At 48.6% G+C, this 22,495-nt stretch overlaps 1 protein-coding gene across 1 annotated transcript in view; it reads left to right on the top strand.

Moving 5' to 3' along the window:
• The window catches only part of Stab2 (stabilin 2), a 149,014-nt gene that overhangs the window by 52,858 nt on the left and 73,661 nt on the right, over nt 1–22,495 (top strand). The window contains exons 22-32 of the mRNA XM_057757406.1: nt 1,662–1,748; nt 2,540–2,626; nt 4,410–4,521; nt 6,568–6,748; nt 9,144–9,240; nt 10,225–10,383; nt 16,020–16,115; nt 16,378–16,473; nt 18,637–18,684; nt 20,010–20,146; nt 20,541–20,655. Coding sequence (XP_057613389.1) covers nt 1,662–1,748; nt 2,540–2,626; nt 4,410–4,521; nt 6,568–6,748; nt 9,144–9,240; nt 10,225–10,383; nt 16,020–16,115; nt 16,378–16,473; nt 18,637–18,684; nt 20,010–20,146; nt 20,541–20,655 — 1,215 coding nt within the window. The remainder of the gene's footprint in view (nt 1–1,661; nt 1,749–2,539; nt 2,627–4,409; nt 4,522–6,567; nt 6,749–9,143; nt 9,241–10,224; nt 10,384–16,019; nt 16,116–16,377; nt 16,474–18,636; nt 18,685–20,009; nt 20,147–20,540; nt 20,656–22,495) is intronic.

The following is a 22,495-nucleotide window of genomic DNA, read 5'->3' as shown; positions in this document are numbered from 1 at the left end:
CATGTTCTAACACAAGGATGACAAAAATTTCTGTCCTTTAAGAAAGACTTTTCCAAGCAGATTCTTTCAACACTAGACTACATCATTATTGAAAATGACAAGATCTTTAATACACTCCTAGTAGGAAATGCTTAATAAAGGAGAATATTAAACATAAGTAGGTATGGGTGCTCAAGTGTTTGCTGTGCTCAGTGAAGTCATTTCCCACAAGTCCTTGGAGAAACTGTCAGCCAGGAAACAGGAGAAACACGTTGGTATCAGTGAGAGCTGGATGACAGACATTATCGTACCCGCTCTATGCGGCAACCCTAGAGGATCCGTTACTTCTTCAGTTGCTGGGATAAAGTTCCTGGCAAGTCATTTCGGCTCACATCTCAAGGGGACACAGTTTCCCATGGAAGGGAGAGCATAGCATGCTAGCTTCCTCCTTGTTGAGGAGTCTGGGGCCCTGAGGCATGGACCGGTGCTGCCCCACTCAGGATGGATAAACTCAGTTTATCTAGATGTTCCCTCCCAGGCACGCCCAGGGTGTGTCTTCTGGGTGATGCTAGATCCTGTGGCTTTAATATCGACCATCAAACTAGGAAGGACATACGTCATCAAGGCGAGGACACAGAGTTGACGGCCTGTGGTAGGATCAGGACTCTGCATCTGACACCTTTAGTTAGCCTCAAACTAAAGTGGTGGGGGAGAGGGGGAGAAAAAGAAATCAGCAAGAAACATAAAATCTCCTGAGATGGCCTTGATCCACCCTGGTTCATTACCTAAAATGTTCCTTCCCTCGTGATCTCAGGATGCATTTATGTAGATAAGATTTTAGGATCTTGTGGCCCTGGCAAGATCCATTCTTCGGTAGAGCCTAAGACCTGGGAATAAACAACACAAAGATGTATTAATACAAAATCGGAGCTGAGAGTTAAATTCTTAGGGGGAGATTTGATATCAGCATCATTGTCCCATGTCAGTTGAAACAGCTGAGACCCACAGAGACCATGTGATACTGAAGACAGAGTCGTGAGACTTAGTCTCTGGACCATATTGTAGCAGGGCTAAGAGGGGAAAGCAGCTTAATCTGTCTGCTCCTCGATTTCTATATATCTTAAAAAAGAAACATGAGAAACATTCGCATGAATCGGCTAGCTGATGAGCCATATGCACCGTGCCTAGCCCATTGTGAGTCCTTAAAAATGGAAGTTAGCATCAAAGATTTACAAATGGAAGGATGTCTTTAATCAACCCCCAAATCTAAGAGTAAGTCTCAAGCTACTGATATATTTTTCAGTTGGTGGATTTTTTTTTTCCACATAGAAGAGATCAATACTTCCTGGCTCCAGAATGCCCACGTGAGCTTACGGTTGGCTGTAGAGCAGAGAGAGGGAGAAGCCAGACTGCATGCAGGATAAATCAGAGTGTTTAGTGATCGATTAGAGATGCCTGCCATAACATGAGAGGAGATGAAAAGATCCTTGTGCCACGGATTGTTCAAAGAAAGAGGCCTCATGAACATGGCGGTCTGATTTGGACTTGGTGTGCTGGTGTGGCCTTGCTCTGGGACCAGTGGCACTACAGAGCAGACTTGCTGGCACAGGAAGAGGTTGTGTAATGTCCAGGGCATGCAGGGATGCACATGACAGCTTTCTTCCCCTCTGGCTTCCTTCCAGGTACTCTTCACACGCAACTGTGTCTACAGAAGCAGGACACAGAACCTGAAAAGTGGCTGTGCCCAATACTGTAATGCCACCATGAAGGTGAGGAGGGGACAGCCAGGGCTCCACCCAGGACAGTAGGACTTGGGAAGCTCCAAGCCATGCCACCGTGTTCTGGAGTCTGCATGGTCACAAATGACCTGTGGGAATGTAGGATATTTTCCTGAATGGTAATCAGAACACAGACAGGGTAGTGTGGTGGGGTTGCTACCTCCCTGAATCCTTGAGTCCCCCTGCCTCTTAACATAGAGTGCATGCCCCTGACCCCTACGTATGTGCCACCTTCCACCCAAGTCCCTGGCTATGCGTATTTGGCATTCTCTTCGGAATGCCCGTCCAGAAACACAGGGACTGGCTCATCTCCTGGTCTCCCTCTACCTAGGCCCTCCTGTCACGACCCAGCAGGCCTGACAACCGCCTCTACGTGCCACCACTCCATCCCAACACCTGTCTTCCTAGCATGTACCGTCCCCAGGAATGTTCTTTTATTTCCTGTTTGTTCGTGTGTTTATGAAATCAAACCCAGGGCCTTGCAAAGGCTAGGCAAGCAAGCACTCAGGCACTGAAAGGTTCTCCAGCCCCGTTGTTTCTCTGTTTCCTCTTCCGTGTTGACTCTTCCCCCCGTTGTATGTTCTCTATAAGCATGAGCCTTCATCTGTCTCCTTCTCATGTTCATATGAGAGACATTCAACACGCTGGCGGTAAAGCACTAGCGAGTTCCTAAGAAGGGTGTGGCATTGTATCCCAGTAGTGGAAATCAAAACACCTCTCTTTTGAGAAATCCATGTCCTCCTTGGGGTCCCCAAGGGCAGTGTGTGTGTTGTGTGTTGCAGATACCAAAATGCTGTAGTGGCTTCTTTGGGCCTGACTGCAACCCATGTCCGGGAGGCTTCTTGAATCCATGTTCTGGAAATGGGCAGGTGAGTATAGTCCCTGGTTCACACTGTTTCGTGTGTGCTGACCTTTCTGAAGTCATGCAGTAATGGTGGAAACTCCTAAGCCAGAAAGTGGCAGCGCTGACCAGCGTTCCCAGGAATCAAGAGAATTGGAGCTGTTGTTGAAACAGGAGGTGCCTGGCAGCATAGGAGTCTGGGACAGGAGAGGGAAGGAAGAAGGGAGAATGTTGCTTAATCTCTGCCTCCCTAAAGTTCCCCATGAGATCTTGAACAACTCAAAACTCTCTGAACGTCACTTTCCAAGCCTGTGGAAGATCCTATGTCAAAGGTTTCCGTGATACTTCAAAAAAATAATAATGGCCGCTTTGTTGTCGTGTTTCAAACCCAACTTCAAAACCTAGTGAAATGTAAAAGCCGAAGCTTACCTTGTCTATTTGGAGGTCAAGACCAAAACTGAATGGTAAATTAATGTAGGAAAACTATAGCTCTGGAAATCTCATAGATCCGCATCTACACCACTGCTCTTGCAAATGGAAAGACACGTGGGGGCGGGGTGTCTCACACAGAAGGTGGGAAGAGAGCAGCAGTGCTGCCTGGGGCCTGGTGGTTGTAGGAAGGTAGCCCACACCCAACTCTGATGTGCAGTAACTGATATCAACATGGTCTTGCAGGGCTGGGCAGGTAGGTGTCGTAGTTAGGTTTTTATCGCTGTCAACACACACCATGACCACGGTGACTCTTATATGGAAAACCTTTCATTGGGGTGGCTCGCTTACAGTTTTGGAGGTTCAGTCCATTATCACCATGGTGGGGAGCATGGCGGCATGCAGGCAGATGTGGTGCTGGAGCTGAGAGTTCCACATCTTGACTCAGAGGCAGCAGGAAGTCAACTGACTTCTGTACTGAGGGAAGCTAGAGCAAAAGGGACCTCAAAGCCCGCTCCCACAGTGACACACTTCCTCCAACAAGGCCACACCTCCTAATAGTGCCACTCCCTTTGGGGGCCGTTTTCCTTCAAACCAAAACAGTAGGCGAGCAAGTGAGATTTACAATGGAGGTAACACACTGAGCAAGCAAGGATGTAGAGAGAACAGAGCCCAACCTCATCTGAAGGCCTCTGATGATTACTACCACCCCCTCAGCATTGAGTGAAGTGTCTCACTTCACATTCTGTGGTATGGCTCATTCTGAGGAGACATGAACAGTTCTATTCACCCCAGAGAGAGTACTGGGGAGAAACAAGTCATCCGGGTCTGTCTTGACGAACCAGTGAGTTCACTGGGCTTACATCCAAGGGTGGCTGAGCAGCCACATCACTGCAAAGGCCCACCCCAGCCTTAGTGGTAGGTAACTCAAGAAAGCTGTGTCCACAGTGGACCTGCCTGCCCATCTCTCCGACCCCACAGAAGAGTCTCCGGCCTCAGCCAGTGTTCCCTGCTCACCTAAGCTCCCTGAGGCTCCTTGAGGTCATAATCATTTAGGCTTCTTGGTTCTCGTGTCTTGTGAGCTTCCTGAGCCGTGCTGAGCCTCGCTCCTTGCAGAATGTTTCAGTTCAGAGGAAACAGCTATACAGCACACCCTTGCACCTTGTCCCTTAAGGTTCTAAATCCTAGATCAGGATGCCCGAGCTGGGTGCTATTTTTACATCCTACGTGATAGCAAGATGACTCAACCTCTGTGAGGAGTGGGAAGTCACTTCCGGTGGGACCGAGCCTGAGTTCAAGTTCAAGGCATGAATCAAAAGCATCTGCTTCTCCTTCTTTGTCACATGTGTCCTAATGGCCCACGGGACTGCCTTTGTTCTCAGTGCATAGATGGCCTCAGCGGCAACGGGACCTGCATCTGTGAGGATGGCTTCCAAGGCTCCAGGTGCCAGTTCTGCTCCGACCCCAACAGATATGGACCTCGTTGTAACAGAAGTAAGTGGGGCCTCTAGCTCCTGTCCGTGGGTTCGTGCTCATCCCAAGGATGCTGATGATGTGGTCTGCTGTCTTGTGGATTCCGCCTGTGGTCGTTATCATCCCAGCATGGGTTTATTAAGTGATGCTTCCCAAACTACAGCATGTGCCAGACAGCTGGGCACACAGGGCCGAGTTTCTGATTCTCTCTGGGATGAGTCAGAGAAAATGCACTTTTAACAGCTTTCGGGGATGGGGAGGGGGCTACCGGCAGTGCTGATCTGGCCACTACACTTTAGAAAACACTTTCTGTGTTCGTGAAGACGTAAATAGAGTCTCTTTCGAGAAATAGATCTGCTCCCTCTCAAATGATCCTTACCCACCAGTGCCTCCATTTTAGAATCGTGACTTTGGATGAGTGCACCCTCAAAGAGCAAAGGAGATAAAGGCAGAGGCAATAATAAGCATTTTATAAATTCATCACAACTTATATGTGGAAAGCTCTCCCAAGGACACGCCTAGCACATCATACATACTGAAAACATGCTGGCTACTGTTGTGACCTCTTACTGTTTTTTGTTTTTTGTTTGCTTGTTTGTTTTGCTGTTATTATGACAGCCATAACCACACCTCAGGGGCACAGGTATCAAAAAGTCTGTAGAACATATAGAAAGTCCCACTGTGGACATATTCAAAGGTAGCTCTAACACTCGCAGAAAAGGAGCCTTCTTTAAAATGACTTCATATGTATATTTAACTGTATGCATTTTTAGATGCCCGTGTCTAAGCTAAAATCAGGATGTAACAAAGTGAAAGGAATAGGCCAGAGCCTCCCATGAAGTCAGGCCAGCCAAAAAGTCAAATGCTTATTTCTAGTTCAGTGGAGAAAGTGTTACAGTGTCTCTGTTCAGATAATGAAGACAAGGTTGCAGAGTTGTCCTCAGAGCCCTGGGGATTGGTCCCAACACTCCTCATTGCCACTGAATGGCGCAGCTGCTCTAGTCCTCCACATTAAAAGCCCTTGTCTTTGCCTGGACCCCATACACAGCCTCACACGTGAGTGCCCTCCAGGGGAGTCACCTACAAATACTATAGAAGCCTGGTTATAATTTTTAGACAATGGTGACAAGAGAAAGATATGGATACGTTTAAAACAGACATAGAGATTTTTTAAATATTTTTGATCTGTGGGTCACAGATACAAAATCAGGAACCAGGCAGTGGTGGTGCACGCCTTTAATCTCAGCTCTTGGGAGGTAGAGGCAGGAGGATCTCTGTGAGTTCGAAACCAGCCTGGTCTATAAAAGCTAGTTTTAGGGCAGGCTCCAAAGCTTCTGAGAAACCCTGTCTCAAATATATATTTCAAGAATACATCACAGGTTGCTCACAGTATCAATCCAGATCATAACTAGGGGCTTCTAGCGCAGAAATTATATCTACTAAACAATCAATAGACCAAGTCACGTTTATTGCTACCCCCCACTAGCCCCGCACATTTGGTGTGAACACACACCCTTCCTTTGCAGCGTATTTGACTGGGAACTCGCAGACCAATTGGACGGTTTGCTTCCGCTCTCTGGGCCTCTGCCTATGCATCTAAAATGTAGAACGTACTTACGCTGTGGCACAGAGGGAGGTTAGTGGGATGGCGAGAAGCCAGGCCAGGACCTCGAATGAAGTCGGGCCCAGATACCGGCCACTAACTATCACTAGGTTTGCTGTGATTCCAAATGCAGAATGAACACCTGATCCCATCCGGAGTTCTACAAACAGAAGAAATCTTGCCTAGTTATTCTCGAATGTTTTCAAAAAGTGAGAAACTCCTCAGCTAGCGTCTCCAACCACAGAGTAGTTGGAAATCGGGTTCCTTGGCTCTTTTCGCCACATCACGAACCACCTTCTCCTCCACGCCCACACACAGATGCAGAGGGCACACTGGGAACCAGTATATCCTCCTGATTCGACAGCACTGCGTGGGGGTGGAGACAGTTCCCACCCTCCACAGTACTGTGTTCCAACAGGAAACGGTCCTCCAGGCCCTCAACAGCCTGTGTCCTTCTCCTGCAGCCTGCCTGTGTGTCCACGGAGCGTGTGATAACCGCATAGACAGCGACGGAGCCTGCCTCTCGGGAACATGCCGAGAGGGCACTTCCGGGAGGTTCTGCGACAAGAAGCCCTCATCCTGTGGGCCCTATGTACAGCTCTGTCACATCCATGCCACCTGTGAATACAGCAATGGGACGGCCAGGTAGGCGTGGGAAAGGAAGGCAGCCGCGCCACCTGTGGGTGGAGCCAGCCCGGACCACGTGCTTGATAAAGTCAGGCACGCTCTGCCCGGCTGACAGTATGGCGGCTCTTGTGGGAGCTAAGACGAGCGGAATCCAGCTTTTAGCTTTCCCTTGCTTTGAAATGCACCAGCTGCGTGACCTTAGGCAAGTTAGTTTACCTCTCTGAGCTTTACTCTCCTCATCGGTAGTGATGAACCCTGCCTAACAACAGTGGTAGCGGTGAAAAGAATGTAAAAGCGTGGTGTCCCGGCCTGGATCTGTCCTTATTATGAGCACATTTAAGAAACAATGAAGGTTACGGGTATACATATTACAATTTCTGCACTCCAAGGGGATTGCTGCAAGTGCCAGGCCAACCAGGGCTACAGCAAGACCTTGCTTTAAAATCCGAAAAAGGGGGGTAGAGAGGAGGTTCAGCAGGTAAGAGCGGTTGCTGCTTCTCCCGAGGAGCCGAGTTGTCTTCTTAACACCCATGCCCGCAACTACAGCCCCAAGGGACCCACCACCATCTTTTGGCCACTAGGGGTGCATTCATGCGCGTTGCATGTGTGTGTGAGAACATGTGCTTGCACACACACACAGACACACATAAATAAATCATAACTTAAAAAAAACAAAAGGAAAATAAGGAAGAGGAGGAAGGAGGAAGCATTTTTTGTGTGACTCTTGAGACAAAATGCCCCAACAAGGCAACTTAAGGGCTGAGAATTTATTTTGACTCACAAACAGTTTCAAGGTCCAGCCGTCTTGGCAGGGACTCCATGGTGGCGGGAGCTTGAAGCACTTGGTCACAAGGCATCTACAGTTAGGAAAGAGAGAGATGAGCACGTGTGCTCAGTTTTCTCTTTATTTAGTCCTGGACCCCAGGCTGTGAAATGATGCTGCCCATATTCAAGTAGGATTTCCCATCCAGTTGACCAAATATGCATGTCCCCTCACACATGTGCCCAGAGACTAACCTAAGCTAGACAGTCTCTCACAGGCACGCCCGGAGGCCTGTCTCATAGGCAGGCAATTCTGTGTTCGATCAAACTGTCAGTCAATGTTAAACCATCACAGAAGGAAGCAATAAATTGTCCATGCTTTGAAGACATCTTTACTTCCAAAGGTGTCAAGAGCAGCTCCCCTGTGAAGGGCGTTCGCCATGAAGTCGAACAATGGAAGGGACTGCCGTCCATTTCCTTAACTGTGTAAGAGCTAGAGCAGCTTTAGGGGTAGCAAATGCCCTCAGAAAGCTTGCTCTCCTCTGGTGCAGAGGCAATATCCACCTCCAGTACCCTGGAGGATACAGAGGATGTCCGCAATCCCAGCCCTGTCTGGCATGGTTCCTTAAGTTGTATTTGAATAGTTACTTTTGGGGGACTGTCACCCTAAAGAGAGCAGGCTTTGTGTCTTTCCTGTGGTTACGTGATGTGTCTGCCTCAGGAACTGGGAACTATGGCAGTGTGTATGCCTAAAATCGCCTGTGAGAGTACCAGCCCACCCGCAGCGGGATGTCTGCATGTTCTGCATGACCTCAGGCAGCACAGAGACCTGTGTTGGAACAAATCAAACTCTCTCTGTGTGTGAATGCCAGACAAATCACTTCCTCTGGGAAACTTGATCCTGGATAAATAGTCTATAGTTTTCTAAGCACATGTTGCTGAAGTTTCAGGGGGACATGGAGGATTGAGGGAAGCCACATGGTATCCCGGCCTCTATCACAGGGCGTTCAATAGATTTGATCAAACCAATGAATGGATGAGCAAATGACCCACATTAGACAGCAAAAGTATTATGGTAGAGTATTTTGAAAGGGATGTCTGAAAGCAGAATAAGACAGAAATTGTCATATCACAGGAGGTACACATGAGTGTGTGTCTGTCCATCTGTCTGTCTGGGGGTGTTATGTGAAGGACCAGAGAAGGGGAGAGGGGTCTCACCTGTTAACATGTTCAAGTATCTTCACACCTGTGCCACAGACAGTTTTTGTCTTTGCTGAAGCAGAGGAATAAAACTAGCATGGAACGGGTAATAAACAGTGCAGTTCAGGTCCGGTCAGAGCAGGCCAGCTGCCACCACTGCACCCAATGGCGCCAGTGAACTCTGATGAGCTCCCCGCAGTATCAGTGCCATTTTCCAAATGAGAAGATAGTGTCCCAGTCGTGAAGAGACTCAGGCAGGCCACACAATGGCTAAGGTAGAGTCCTGACTGCAGACCCCCAAATCATCCATACCTGCTTGCACCCAGGCTCTCTGCACAGAACAAACCACTATGATCCCGGGCACATGGGGCTCCTCCCTAGCTGGCTGCATGCACCTGTGTAGCCAGCGCTGGGTATCCTGGGCTGACTGTACGCATTCTGTCCTTCACAGCTGTGTCTGCAATGAGGGCTACGAAGGAGACGGAACCCTCTGTTCTAAGAAGGACCCTTGCGTGGGATCAACCTCCAGAGGAGGCTGTAGTTCAAACGTGAGTGCCGTTTCTCAGAGCCAAGAGCCCTGGCTTTTGCTTCCTTTCATGTTGTTTGCTTTTTACAAGTAACACAGCAAGAAACCACTAAATGAAGTCACTCCGTGGAGACGAAAGACGTTTCTTAAAGGAAAAAATAACCTGCCGTGCTCCCTTAGATAGTGGAAGGCAGTGACATCTGCCAAAGCCTGTTGGGTTCTATACAGATGTGTAGTTCCAGCCACGATCAGAGTGGGTCTTCTCACATCCGTTAACCTAATTAGAAACTCCTGGCAGACACACCCAGATGTTTGTCTCCTGTGTGAATCTAGACGCTGCCAAGTTGACAATGTTGCCCATCCCAACCCTAGATCAAGAGCTGTAATATCGCTTAGAGGATCTTGGACCCTAGTATCCTGGAGCCCTAGAGTCGTGCTTCTCTCTGTAGCTGGGTGACACTGGTGGCCTGTTTCCCCATCTGTAAAATACAGATAATCACAGTGTTGTTCTCCAGAGCAACGGTTCTCAACCCATGGGTCATGACCCGCTTGGGGTCAAATGACCTTTTCACAGGGTTGCATATCAGATATTTACATTGTGATTCATACCAGTGGCAAACTTGCAGTTATGAAGAAGCAAGGAAAATAATCTTATGGTTGGGAGTCACCACAGCATGGGGCACTGTTAATGGGTCCCAGCCTTAGAAAGGTTGAGAACCGCTGCTCTAGAGGATTCTTTGCTTCTATAAATCAATAAAAGCCATCTCTGGCTGAATCGGTAACACAAGGCAGTGAGAGGTGTAGCCCTTAGCTGACCAGGTCCAACACCTTCCCCTTGAGATCACCCAGCTGGTTTATTACATTTGTGTGAATAAGCATCGTCGTCATTTCCATTGCACGCCAGGCAAATACATGCTTCTAGAACATTCTTCCAGATCCTTTCCGGCACTGGGCCCCATGAAGGGGGACTACGGTTTCAAAGGTCTTGCCTTTGTTCTTCCTGCAGGCTGAGTGCATCCGAACTGGCACAGGGGCACATGTCTGTGTGTGCCAGCAGGGCTGGACAGGGGACGGAAGAGACTGTGTGGCGATCAACAACTGCCTGCTGCCTGGCACAGGCGGCTGCCATGACAATGCCACCTGTTTATACGTAGGCCCCGGGCAGGTAGGTAACTTGAGGGAGAAAGAAAAGAGGGAGCAGAATTCCTGTTGTGGCTTTTTTTGTCACAACCATAGAAGTACTTTGTTCTGACGTTTCTATGACTTTTGCCCCCATTTGTGGTCGGGAGAATGGGTGCATTATCATGATGGGTCTGTGACATTGGCGTCATTGTGACGCCGTACTGCAGAGGAGCTGAGACACTGAGTAGTTAGTGACTTTGCTCTGCGGCACAGCAAATCAAGCTCGCTGTGAGTCAGAATGCAGAGATGTGAGTCAGAACGCAGAGATGTCTCAGTCAACCCCCAGGGACCACATGTGTGTATCTAGAACACTCTAGAGCTTGTTACCAATTTTAGGTGGCTTCATTTCATGAAAGGAGGCAGAGGCTACTGCCTGGGAATTAATTAGGGAGTTACAGGGGAAAAGATACTAACTAAATTAAGATTGTAGGAAAGGAGATGACAGGTGCCCACTTCCCATCCGTTCCACCTGCCCTCCTTCCCCAAAAAACAGTTTAGGCTCCATAAGGTCAAGGGAACACAAGGCCCAGAAGGAAGAACCAGGATATAAAGGATATATGCGCTCTCCTCTCTCTCTCTCTCTCTCTCTCTCTCTCTCTCTCTCTCTCTCTCTCTCTCACGCGCGCGCGCGCGCGCGCACACACACGCACACACATACACACATGCATACAAACTCTCCACCATACACTTACACACTTTCCCCCATACTTACACACACACATGCACACACACTCTCCCCCATATACACACACACATGCGCGCGCACACACACCTTTGAGTGATGACACAATCTCTCACATCTGTGAGACTTTGCTGGACTTTGTTAAACCTGCAGGTTGTTTCATTGAGAAATGTGTGTTTCCCATGAAGTTGGGCACTGTGCAAGGCCTAACCTTGCTTCCTGTGATGACTCTAAGCCCTTTCCTCATGATCCTTCTGCTTTAAAGGACACATTCCCTTACATGTGTTAGGAACTGGGGCATTGCGGTCCTTGAATGGTGCTTGGTGAGATCCTGAAGCTAGATCATGCCCCTTGTTTGCTCTCAGACAGAATTCACCCAACCAGTGAAGTTCTGGCCTAGTGAAAGTGCCAGGGAAGGAGGTGCCAGGGAAGGAGGTGCCAGGGAAGGAGGTCTCTAGGAGCCTCAAATGCTGTTTTTTCTCCTCCTTCCTCCTGGCGCCAGGAATAGGTACCGAGTGTCTCCCCTGTGGAAGCTGTTCAGAGCTAGCACTTACAGGGTGATAAAAGGGTGGCTGGCCCCTAAACAGACAGAAGTCCTGGGGCTCCTTGGAATCTCATCACCACCAAACAAAGGGGTCTTCTTGGAGGTCTTTCTAGTGTGATCCCCTCAGAGGTGGCTAGAGGGTAGTGCGGTGACCAAGAGACAGGGTAAGAGGAAACGGGACTGTGCAGCCAGCAGCATGCAGAACACTACCCAGCCCAGGGAACCTTCTAGGTCCCTTCAGGTCAGTGTCTCTTCATAGCGCTGAGGGCTCATTATGCTAATATCTCAGTGACTTAGACCATGTCTTAGGCACTGCGCTGTTGCTGTGACGAGACACCATAACTAAGGCAACTTAGAAAAGGAAACAATTAATTGGGGGTTGTCTACAGTTTCAGAGGGTCAGTCCATGACTATCATGGTGGAGAACATGGAAACAGGCCAGCAGGCATGACGCTGGAGCAGTCGCTGAGAGTTTACATCTTATCTACAAGTTGGAAGCAGAGAGAGACTGGGCCTGGCATAGGTTCTGTAAACCTCAGATCCCTCCCCCAGTGACATACCTCTTCCAACAAAGGCACACCTCCTCCAATAAGGCCACACCTCCTAATCCTTCCCAAAACAGTTCCATCAACTAAGGACCAAGCATCCAGATATCTGAGCCTATGGGGACCATTCTCATTCAAAGCACCACAGACCACAATGGGTGTTTCTTAGGCAGTGATGACTAGGAGTGGGGAAAGTATAAGGACATATTTGGATCATTGGGCAATCTGGTTGTAACAGAAAATCCAGTTCCCTGTGCATTCCTGGTGAGAATTAAAAAAATGGCATGGCCATGGAAAATAGAATAGCAACTCTCCAGAAAATTAAAGATGGGATGGCCATAGGAAACAATAATTCAACTGCCCAAAAAGAATTAAAAGCATGGCCTCCGAGGGATACTTGTATAACCATGATGCTCAGAGCATGGTTCACACTGATCAAAACTTGAAGCAACAAATAACGAAACCTCAGTCTTAGGAAGGAATCTCTGGCCCATGCCACAGCCTAGATGAACTTGGAGACCTCAGAAGCAGCCTGGGGGACATGGCTCCTTTCCTATGGAATCGCTAGAGGAGTCAGATTTATAAAGGCAGAGGGTGGAAACGCAGCTGCCAGGGCCTGGTGTGGGGGATGGGGTAGGTCATGAGCAGGGGGTTTCAGGTCGTGGAGATGAGGAAAGTTCTGGAGCCGCGACAGTGATGGAGGAGGGGCAGCAGTAGGAGTATGGCTGACGCCATTGGAGTGTGAAATGGAAGTTGCAGTGGTGAGTTTGATCAGGCATGCTTTACCAAAAATCCTTAAGAAGATGGATGGGGGAGTTCTATGGCTTGCACAGCTGTAATGACCACATGCAGATGCAGGTGTGGTACAGTGCAGGGCTCACAGGGACACACGATGGTGGTCTGTCTGGCCCCAACTTCTGCCCAGTCTCCTGGGTCAGACGTCCTCCGACAGCTCCAGCCTTGCTCCTGCTCTCTTAGGCACAACAGCGTACATCTTGTGATTGCTTCTACCTAAACCCAGGATCCCTTTTCTCTTGTTGGCTCAAATTGATCACTCTCATGACCTCCTCATTCCTGTCAGCCCAGGCAGAAATCAGGCCCCATGGCCAGGGTCTGTACAGGCAGGGACAAACTCAATCTTACGCTCTCTGCTGGGGACCTGGGCTGAGGGGAAACCATGTTCTGTTACATAAACCAGAAGAGAGAATAGTGGTGTCCCCGATGCTATTTTCTAGAAAGAGAGCAGATGGCAGCAAACAAAATAAAACAGATGCTTACGTAAGCATTTGCACGGTCTCTCACTCGTCTGACTCTCCTTGTGAACTGAGTTGGTTGTGGGAGACGATCAAGGACTAAGGCCAAGGCCCACAAGTCATGCTAGGCAAAAGATCTCATGTAAGGTGGCAGACCCACCTGAGTGACAAAGTGACGAGTGCTTTAAAGCCCACGCCGAGGGAGCACATGGTCTGCCTGTCGCATCACGGTGTCTGGTGGCTGCTGTCCCATTACCCTTCTGATTTCTCTGACAGCAGAGCTTGCGCAGGGGTCTAGAGAGAAGGAGCTCTCAAATGAGCCCTCGGGAGGATAATCATGGCGGAGACCACTGCAGACTCACGCCTCACCAAGCACTCAGAAAATGACTGCACCTTGGTTCGTTGTGTTACCAGACTGCCTTTGAGAAGGGCAGAGAGAAATGCCCTGGTGTCTGTATTCATTTTCCAGGCCTTGCCATAGCTGGGCCTCAGAGAACAACAAACATATTGTCTCATAATCTGGAGGTCTGAGATCAAAGTCAGCTGATGCCTCCTTCTCAGGGACCCTGGGGGAGCCTGTCCCCTGTTCCTCCCCTAGCCCTGGGTGGCCTGCTGGCCCTTTTTGGTAGAGACACATTAACTGACCTCCAGCTTGGCATTCCCATGGCGTGCTCTCTGTGTGCACACATCTCCTGCGTTCATGTTTTCACATGGATTCTAGAGTCAGATTGGAGTCAGGGTCCTGGCTACTCCAACAGGACCTCATCTTAAATCACATGCACAACAACTACCCTATTTCTAAACAAGATCATGTTCTGGGGGCTGCAGGACTTTAACAGATGAGTTCGAGGTTGAAGAAGAGACTCCAGCATGGACAGCATCTGTACCCTCTTCCTATAAACAAATGTTAAACGCCATGAGGGGAGATGGAAGAAAGAGAGGGCCTCTATGACATCTTTAGGAAATCAAATAAGCCCCGCCTAAGAGGGCCTTCACTTGGTTGCAGTTGGTTTAGAAGGTTTTAGACACACTAAAGCGAATGTTGCTTTAAAGAGACAAGCCATGTCTGGATGAAAGGCATGAAGGAGTATTAGGGCTGGGGACACGGAGGTGCTGTGCTGACAGCAGGTGGAGGGAACTAAGCCTCTAGTTGATGAGCTGTGGTCAACCATACGCAGGGTGCGCTTGGCTTTCATGTGGATATAAAATAGTGTCCACACACATATAATATACACGCTTGCCTTATAAAGCTCACAGAGCAGGCGCCGCTGCTGAAAACAAAATTTATACAATGGAAGTTTTGTTCACTTCTTCCTCCAGCTGAAAGATCTTGTGTCAGCTCCCACTGGGGTGTATATATGCTTCCAAAACCCACCCTAAACAGCCCTTCTCCAGTCAGTCAAACTTCCTTACATCTCTTCATCTTTCTTGACAGCTTCCCTCAGTCTGAATGCCTTCCCCTGCTCGCTTGTCCTCCCTCAGGGCCCAGCAGGGTCCCACTTCTAAAAGAGCATCCTCAGAGACCATTCTAAGCCCGCCCACCCCCTCTGAACAGTAGTCTAGCCCCAGACGCACCTTAGCAGCCAGTGACTCCACAAATCCTGTGTCCCTTCTTTTTCCGTTTGTTAAGATCAGACCCTTCTCGTTCATCTTTTGACGCACTTCCGTCTTTCTCTGGGTTTGTTGTTGGTTCCCCGATAACCCCAAAACAGCTGTTTTAACATTTAAACCAAACAGCTGTGCTGTTTAACTCAATTGAAGAAATTCTTTTAAAATCGTGTTTGAAATGTCAGGATATTGCATTTTCGTGGGAAACAGCTGGGGAGACAAGATGGGAAATTCATTACTAGTCGATGTGGCTGGTTTTCCTTCTGGCCTTTTCTTTGCTCAGGTTGTTAGTTTGTTTCCTTTACACGGCAGTGATGGACTGTAGCTTCATCTGTCCATTGTCTGCCATGGACCTGAAAATGTTCTCCTGTGTCTATGTCACTGTCACCGCTATGTTATCGGTTAGCTACTGATTCTCCCCACGGGGCAAGTGAGGGCTGGAATAGAGGCTGCACCCTGCCTCCTGTAGCAGGGGACTAAGCCCTGAAGAAGGAGAGGCATTGACTAGCTACATGAAGCTACATCAGCTGCTGGGCTACGTGCTGTGGGTTGTCCATGCAGAAGTGATGCCCTGAATCCATCTACTCGACAGGGAGGCATTATCAGAATTAAGCAGAGTGTCATCAAGCTGGCAATAGCGTGTCCATGGATCTCCACCAAGTCACAGCTTGCTTAACCTTTCTCTCTAGGAACAGGGTCGGCTTTTCTATTGCGAGAGCCATTGAGTCTCAGCTCTCTTTATAGACCTTTGTGAAGTCAAAGATTTTAAGAGAAAGTAAAAAGGACTGTGGTTGAGCTAATGGTAACCAATAATGTAGTAATCAAAGGCAGCTGGCTATGTACAGTGACTAGCAGTCTGGAATCTAGTCTCTGTTCTTTAGGAGGGTTGAATGGCTGTGGTTTCCACGGTCTGCTTTTCGGTGTAGCGGGGTGCAAGGCTTGAGAGCGCTTGCTTCAGTAATCCCTTCTGTGTTCCTGGAATTACAGAATGAATGTGAGTGCAAGAAAGGATTCCGAGGAAATGGGATCGATTGTGAGCCAGTCATTTCATGCTTGGAACAGGCAGAGAAATGTCACCCCCTGGTGAGTTACATGATGCTTCCTTCAGTTCTAAAAACACAGAAAACTCTTAAGAACAAAAATCAGGTTGTGTGGCCACTTCTTGTGGCGAGCACAAGACCCCTGAGCAATCAACTTGAAGGAGGCGTGGCTCCTGGTTTCAGAGGTTTCAGTGAGTGGTCACCTGGCTGTATGGCCTCTGGGCCGTGTGTGGTGAGGCAGAGCATCGAGTGAGGAGCGGGGAGTGATCAAAGCAAGTCGCGATGTCCATCTTGGTTTCTCTCAGGCCGCCTGTCAAGCCGACGCCTCTGGCGTGTGGGGCTGCGTTTGTCAAGAGGGCTATGAGGGAAATGGTCTCCTGTGCTATGGGAACGTGCTCATGGTAAGTCCCTAGGGAGACCCTCACGTGCAAAGTCAGAGAGGGCACACGGCCGGAAAATGGACGTCTCGGCCAAGGTAGCCTGAGACGTGTTTCCTCTGTGGACCCTTTGTCCGGGAGGCTCTACACGAGGACGCCTGGTTTTTGCAGACACCTCACACGTTCGGGGGGGGGGGGGGTACTTGTTTTCACAAGCTGCAGCTGCTTATTTTTGGCGCTTTCGGCACACAGAGAAGATTTGATGACTTTTGTTTGCCAATATGTCTCACAAACTTCCCAAGTGAGCAGCTGGCCTACCTCTGCTGGGCTGCTCTCCATTGGGTCTTATGACTCCCCTGGGTACCCAGAACACCCTGGGTTTATCCACCCTGAATGAGGTGGAGTGTGTGTGTGTGCGCGCGCGTGTGTGTGTGTGTGTGTGTGCGAGCATGTACACACACAAGTACCCTCTGTGTACCAGGTGTCTTACTGGGTCATTTATGCAGCAGCTTCTCATTTAAACCTCACAACAGCTATCTGGGATTAATGCCATTTATGATGCTCATTTCTCAGGTCCATAAACTAAGGCAAAGCACGTTTACTTGCCTGAAATGTTGGTATCTGTCTAAGTTCCAGGCCCAACATTTAATCAACAGTATAGCATGTTCTAGCCATGCAGTATGGGTCACACTGAACAATCACTAGCTCTCCATCCACCCCACCCCACACTGCACTATAAATATCAAGTGGGGGAGTTTATTTCTGTCAGTTATCAAAATCCTGGGTTTCTACACCAGATAAATGAAAAAAGAAATGAAAAGGAGGACATGACTGCTCCTAGGTATGGTGTGTTATAGACAAAAGGAAAAACAGAGCCAGAGGCAGACACCTGGGAGAGCCCAGACTGAGCCAGGCCATGTGAGGAGAGGACAGTGTGAGCGGAGCCACTGACCAAGAGGGGTGGCCTGGGCCTAGACGTAGAAGGTCCGAAAGGACCACGTGGCCAAAATGGCCGATTCCACAGGGAAGAGCCTCTGGGGGAAGGGCAGCCCAACCTCTGGGCTGGAGAGTTCAGAGTGGGTCAGGGTATGACAGCCAGAAGGACCCTGTAACAGCTGGGGACTGAGGGATGCTGGGAGACCTGGTGGTCATGCCAATAGGCCCCTCTGTTAGCAGTTTGTCCTGGCTTGTTAACATTTTTTTCCTCACCATTGTTCTTCTCACGCAGTCGGGTTCTTGTTCCTCTTCTCTGAAACCTTCCTTCCAGAAATTCCCCAGGACCTATAGCCTCCCAAACAAAAGCCACCCCAGAGCTGGTCCCCAGGCTCCTATGGCACCTCTCCCCGCCCCCCACATACACACTCACCCCTGCAATGTTCAGGAAGGCCCCACCCTTTGCCTCTCATAGGCATTCATTCATCAAGAAGCTGCCCCTAAGCCACACCTGGAGCTTGGACTCCCCCATGTGCTGTCCATGTCCCCAAACCCTCCAGCAGTTCCAATTCCCCACCAAGTCCCTAACCTTCCTAAAAAACTAAAGTTCAAAGCCTCTGCTGTTCCTGCCTGTCCCTGCCCCATCTTCACCCAGGCATGGCTCAGATCCCTCCAAAGAAGCTGTCCGTAGGCCTTGGCAAAGTCACAGTGTGAGTCCAGGCACGTTAACCCCCTGCCCCAGTCTTCAGCTCCTCACTGGCTCTGAGTGGGCGCTGTTTCCTGAGCTCACGAAATCTCCTTGGGGTCTAAGTTGCCGTTTCTTACCAGCTAAGTTCTGATGTGAAAGACCTTACATTGGAAAATCTAGACTTACCTCAGTCTAACAGGCAATGTCCAAACCATAGACCACAAGCCTATGCACCCCAAAATAGCTATGATCCAAAATTTATAAAATTTATAGAAAACATTATCAGATCTGTTTTGCATTTTTTTCTTTGTCTTTACTCTTTGTTATGTGGTTTTCAAGTGTGAACTTTGTAGATAGCAACATTGCTCCGTCATGTCCTCTGGAGGACAATCAGGCCCCTGAGTGTGAAGGCCATTTGCAGCTCTTGCTCTCACAGAAGACTGGGAAGCCTGGCTCTACAGAGAGCACAGCTCACGAGGGCGGGGGCAGGCTGTCCAGAACCTCCCTGAGATGATGTTTCTGTGTTCTCTCCCCTTCTCCTGCCCTCCCTTGAACAAATGAATAAGGAACTGTCACGTCTCTCTGAAGCAGCTGTGTTTTACCAGTGGATAAATGTGAGTCCCTGCATTTGCACCTTCATGTCAGCAACACAAATCGTTTTAGAGGACTGGAGTTTGTGCGGTAGGAAATGGGGGGTGCTGAAAAGCAGCTCCTCACCTTGCCTGCCCTTTAGAATCATGGGGCACCGCACCCCGGGAGACTCTGATCTGATAAGTCAGGGGCTTGGCCTGGACACTGGTGCTAACATGTAGAGCCAAGCTGGGAAGTGATGACCCGGGTTAAGCTGGGGCAGCTGAATTACACGCAGTTCAAATACATAAGGATGGTACTATCCACCTTAGTTCTCTCTTTGAAAGCATAACACAATTCATGCCCTAGTGCACCAAGGTTTAGTGCACTAGCGTCTTCGTATATGCTTGGCTCTCTGTTCCTCTCTGCTCAGCATGCTGGGAGAGCTTACTCTTCACCCCACTAGAGTATTGTACAGAGTCCAGACTCACCCTGCTCCAATGTCTGACCTAGTCAGACACCCTAACAGATTCTTTGTCTCTTTAAATAAGTTTGTACCAAAATAGGTCTTGCTTAGCCAGGGCTCCCTCAGAGAACAGCTCCCCATCCATTCTAGAACATTCCAGGGACCACTTGTTTCTACAGTGGAGGCTCTCTGTACACCTCTTCCTGCAGGCAATCAAGGAACTGGTCCCTCTCCGAGCAGGTTGGCTTCCCTCCAGCCACACATGCACAACGGTGTCGCCCCCACACGCGATGCCAGCCCTGGAGCGGGTCAGACAGGACACACTTCTCCCAACCTGCTTTAATGCTATAGCATTGGATGTTTCGCATCGGTTCCAGCATGAGTATCCAGCAGAAAACCAGCAAGTTCTCTAAACCAAGATTTAGTGTTTGGAGTTGGTTTTCATTTTTGGTTGATTTTTTTTTTCATACAATGGTTGAACATAGCAGTAGACTTTCTGGGCATGAATGAGACGCATTTAAGTTTGACCCAGGCCCTCATTCTCCCTACTTTCCTCAAACGCTCACTCTAAAAACATCAAAGAACTCACACACACAACGCACATACATACACATCAAGGCTATTTAACTGGCTTTTCGTTCAGAGTTATGATGACAAAGTATGACCCAATCAGGAAAGTCTGTATCGTTATAAAAATCCACACATTAAAAAAAAATTCTCAGAAAAGAATGTAAGTCATCAGTCAATGGCTGGGTGGGCTTGGGGAGGGAAAGCCTAGTATCTTCCCAGCCCTCTCTCCCTCTAGAATTATATCACGTGGAAAGCCATCATCTCTGACGGCGTAAGCCAGCCTAGCTAGTCTCTAACACTATTCGGGCCACCTTCTTTCCTCCTGTGACTCAGGATGCTTCCCTGCAATCCATGCTGTCTGCCACCCCGAATCTCACTGTCCTCGTGCCTTCCCGGCAAGCCATTGAGGACATGGACAAGAATGAGAGAAACTTCTGGTTGTCACGGAACAATATTCCAGCCCTGATAAAGTGGGTGTCATTTACCTTATTTTCCATGTTGTGTGACTGGCATCAGTGCAGAGAAACTACGTGATGCTTCCTGTCCTAGGACGTCCCTAGCCACCCTCCCCTGGGTCAGGAGACTTTACCTGTTAACAGCTGACTCTAAACCAAGTCCTGGGCTTTGCATATCATTTGGTTAGCCCTGCCAACACCTCTGAGATAGATGCTACAATTTATTCCCGTTTGATAGATGTTACAGCAAGGCACAGAGTGGCTGATGACTAATTCCAGCTGAGACTGACCACTGCAGGGGAAAGGTGAAGTCTGAGGGTGCTAGTCTGCCCCAGGACTTGTTCTCCTGGTCAGTGACAGTAGCTGATGCATGGATATTGACTGTGACCCTTACGATCTGATGCTGTAGATATCACACAGTACAAGGCACATACGGAGCAGCCGATCTGCAGAACCTGTCATCCTCCGGCATGCTAGCAACATCCTTGCAAGGAAGCTTCCTTCACCTGGACAAGGCGGATGGGGTAAGAACGATGTCATCCGGCTGTCTGCAGCATGATACCTTTACTCATCCTGTCCTCTCTGTTTTTGTGATGGGAATTTACAGGAGCTTGTGTGAGCATCACCCAGTTGCAACAATGATCACACATGTACACACTTAAAAAACAAAAACAACTGGGCTGCAGCAGTATATTCATTAATGTTCTCGTCACTGTGATCAAGCGTTTGAGAAAAGCAACTTAAGGTTTGTCCAGCTCACAGTTTGAGGGGAAGTCATGATGGCAAGAGCTGAAGGCAGATGATCACACAGCCTACAGTCAGGAGAAATTAATAGGGAGAGTGGCTAGCTTTCTATCGTTTATGCGGTCCAGACTCCAGCTCATACACTAATGTTTCTGATACGTAAGGTAAGTCGGCCTGCCTCGGTTAACCTAGTTTTTAAAGTCCCTTGTAGACATTCCCTGGGGCTTGTTCCACGGTGATTCGGGATCCCACCAAGTCGACAATCACTATTAGCCATCACTAAAGGAAAATCAGTTTATCCAGTGGAGTGCCACTGGGTATATCAACCATACTCCAGGGCAGACCCCATGCCTAGGAGTAGTTGACTGACACAAAATGAACCTGTTTCTTTTCATTTTGTTTGGCGTCTTTTGTCTTATTGTCCTTTGTTTTAATTCCCATTTTTGTGTTTTGTGGGGGGGGGTAAGAGAGAAGAACATAAAGTCAGGGAAGGAAGTGGGGAGAATCTGGGAGGACTTGAAGGAAGTGAAAACATGATAAAGAATATATTGTATGAAAAAAATTTAAGAAAGAAGACAAAGACTTTCAGAAGCAGTGATCCAAAATGCAGACCATGGAGCTCCTCCTGACATGTCCTAGAGAGGGAAAAGGGCAGTGAGTGCCACAGCTTTGGTGCAGAGTTAAGTAACACTGGTAACCCACAGCTCCTAACAGAATCATCGCCAGTAACCGGATGTCATGTGAGTTAGCCGGACTGCAAGCCTGTAATAAGTACCTAGTGTGCACACACGTGCATCTTGATGCTAGAGCCTGGGCAGTGGCCATGGAAGAGTGAGATTCCAGAGAAACTGGTTTTCTGGCGTTCCAGGAGTCTATTAAGGACTCACGTGCCCATCTGAGGGGGAATTCTGGCTCAGTGGCTGCGAGTGATCAAATGTTAGTCTTCCCGTGAGTGGAGAAAAATGAGAGTTCTAGCGTGCAAGTGGGAACAGCCGCCACCATGACTCCTCAGCCATGGGCAGAAAAGGCCCAGAACTTCCCAGCTTACCTTTCAGCCTATGAGAATTAGAAAAGAACCCACTGAGTTGAGTCTAAACATTAGGCTCGTTGGCTAATGTAGATAGCAGAAGACTAACAAGGGCTTCCATAGATATTTTATAAACCTTCTTTTGTAAATCTTTGGAAATTCTAATGACATTCATATTATATTCTGAATTGTTTAAATAAAATATATGAGATAAAGATTTTGGGTACATATTTTGGGCATGGTGACATATGCCTTTCACCCCAGCCCTGAGGAAAGCAGAAGCAGGTGGCTCTCTGTGAGTCCAAGGTCAGCCTGATCTCTATAACAAGCTCCAGGCCAGCCAGGGATGCACAGTGAGACCATGTCTCAAAAAAATAAATACTTTTTTACAAAAGATAATGGTGCAAAGATTCAGCTAGTGAGAAAGAACACTGAGGAATATTGTACAGCTGTGTCTATCTGCCTAACAACACTACAGTCTACAAATAAATAGGTGAGCCCAGCTTGGTGCCATGGAACTGTGATCCCAGCTACTCCAGAGGCCCAGGCAGGAAGACTACAAGTTCAAGGCTTCCTGGATATAGAGTAAGGTC

This window comes from Chionomys nivalis, chromosome 25, assembly GCF_950005125.1.
Source record: "Chionomys nivalis chromosome 25, mChiNiv1.1, whole genome shotgun sequence".
In the NCBI taxonomy this organism is placed as follows: Eukaryota; Metazoa; Chordata; class Mammalia; order Rodentia; family Cricetidae; genus Chionomys; species Chionomys nivalis.
This window is presented reverse-complemented; position numbering and strand designations above follow the sequence as displayed.